General features: G+C 42.3%; 1 protein-coding gene across 1 annotated transcript; it reads right to left on the reverse strand.

Annotated features, from left to right (window-relative positions):
- Positions 1–88: 88 nt before the first annotated feature.
- SARC_16198 (hypothetical protein) lies at positions 89–507 on the reverse strand (the record flags this gene model as incomplete). The annotated part of the gene is made up of 2 exons (XM_014289693.1): positions 89–221; positions 461–507. Coding segments are annotated over 2 exons (180 nt in total), but the record flags the coding sequence as incomplete, so codon positions are not given.
- Positions 508–1400: the final 893 nt, after the last annotated feature.

Raw genomic sequence — 1400 nt, forward strand, 5'->3', positions numbered from 1 at the left:
GTATATATATATATATATATATATATATATATATATATATATATATATATATATATATATATATATTCCATCGTGTGAGTGTACTTACTGTTTTGTAGAAGCCTGACAGATACCACCGCACCACTTCAATCATGCGCTGCATGGGATCGTCATGGGTGCGTGCGGCTATTTGTAACACATTGGAGTGGTAGAAGTAATCCGACAGCAACTCTAAGAACGACCTAGAAGACACAGACACACACGCGACAGGATGAGCAATCGGTTGCCTTATATGAACACGCGGGAGTGGTAGAAGGCGTCGGAAGGAAGGTCTAAGGACTTGAAGTCATGCACACACACTTAAGTGAGCTCATGTTTATACACTTTAGGTTAACTCATGCGCACACAATTAAGTTAATTCATACACATACACTTAAATTAACTCATGTTTATACACGTAAGTTAACTCATGCACACACACCTGGGTTCCAGGATGAATGTGGGCAGCGTGACTTTGGACAGGTCCATGCCCACTTTGACTTGTTTATACACTTAATCTAAATCATGCACACACACTTTGGACAGGTCCATGCCCACTTTGACTTGTTTATACACTTAATCTAAATCATGCACACACACTTAAGTTAATTAAGTTATAACTCATGCACACATCTGGGTTCCAGGATGAATGTGGGCAGCGTGACTTTGGACAGGTCCATGCCCACTTTGACTTGTTTATAAACTTAAGCTAACTCATGCACACACACTTAAGTTAATTAAGTTAACTCATGCACACACCTGGGTTCCAGGATGAATGTGGGCAGCGTGACTTTGGACAGTTCCATACCCACTTTAACTTGTTTATACACTTAAGCTAACTCATGCACACACACTTAAGTTAATTAAGTTAACTCATGCACACACACTTAAGTTAATTAAGTTAACTCATGCACACACCTGGGTTCCAGGATGAATGTGGGCAGCGTGGCTTTGGACAGGTCCATGCCCACTTTGACTTGTTTATACACTTAAGTTATCTCATGCACACACCTGGGTTCCAGGATGAATGTGAGCAGCGTGACTTTGGACAGGTCCATGCCCACTTTGACTTGTTGATACACTTAAGTTATCTCATGCACACACCTGGGTTCCAGGATGAATGTGGGCAGCGTGACTTTGGACAGGTCCATGCCCACTTTAACTTGTTTGAGCAGAGCCCAAATGACACTGCGATTCTCATCAACCAACTCCTCCACAGGACCGTCTTTATTGAGCAACTGGGTTTTAGGGTTTAGGGTGTAGGTAGGGCTTTACGGTTTATGGGTTGAGGGGGGTGATTTATTAGGCCTACCTTTATAAAGCAACAGGCAAAGGCGTGTGCAAGTGCTAGTCGGCAATACAACCTGTGTATGTGTTTAGAG

This window comes from Sphaeroforma arctica, assembly GCF_001186125.1.
Source record: "Sphaeroforma arctica JP610 unplaced genomic scaffold supercont1.7559, whole genome shotgun sequence".
Lineage (NCBI taxonomy): Eukaryota > Ichthyosporea > Ichthyophonida > Sphaeroforma > Sphaeroforma arctica.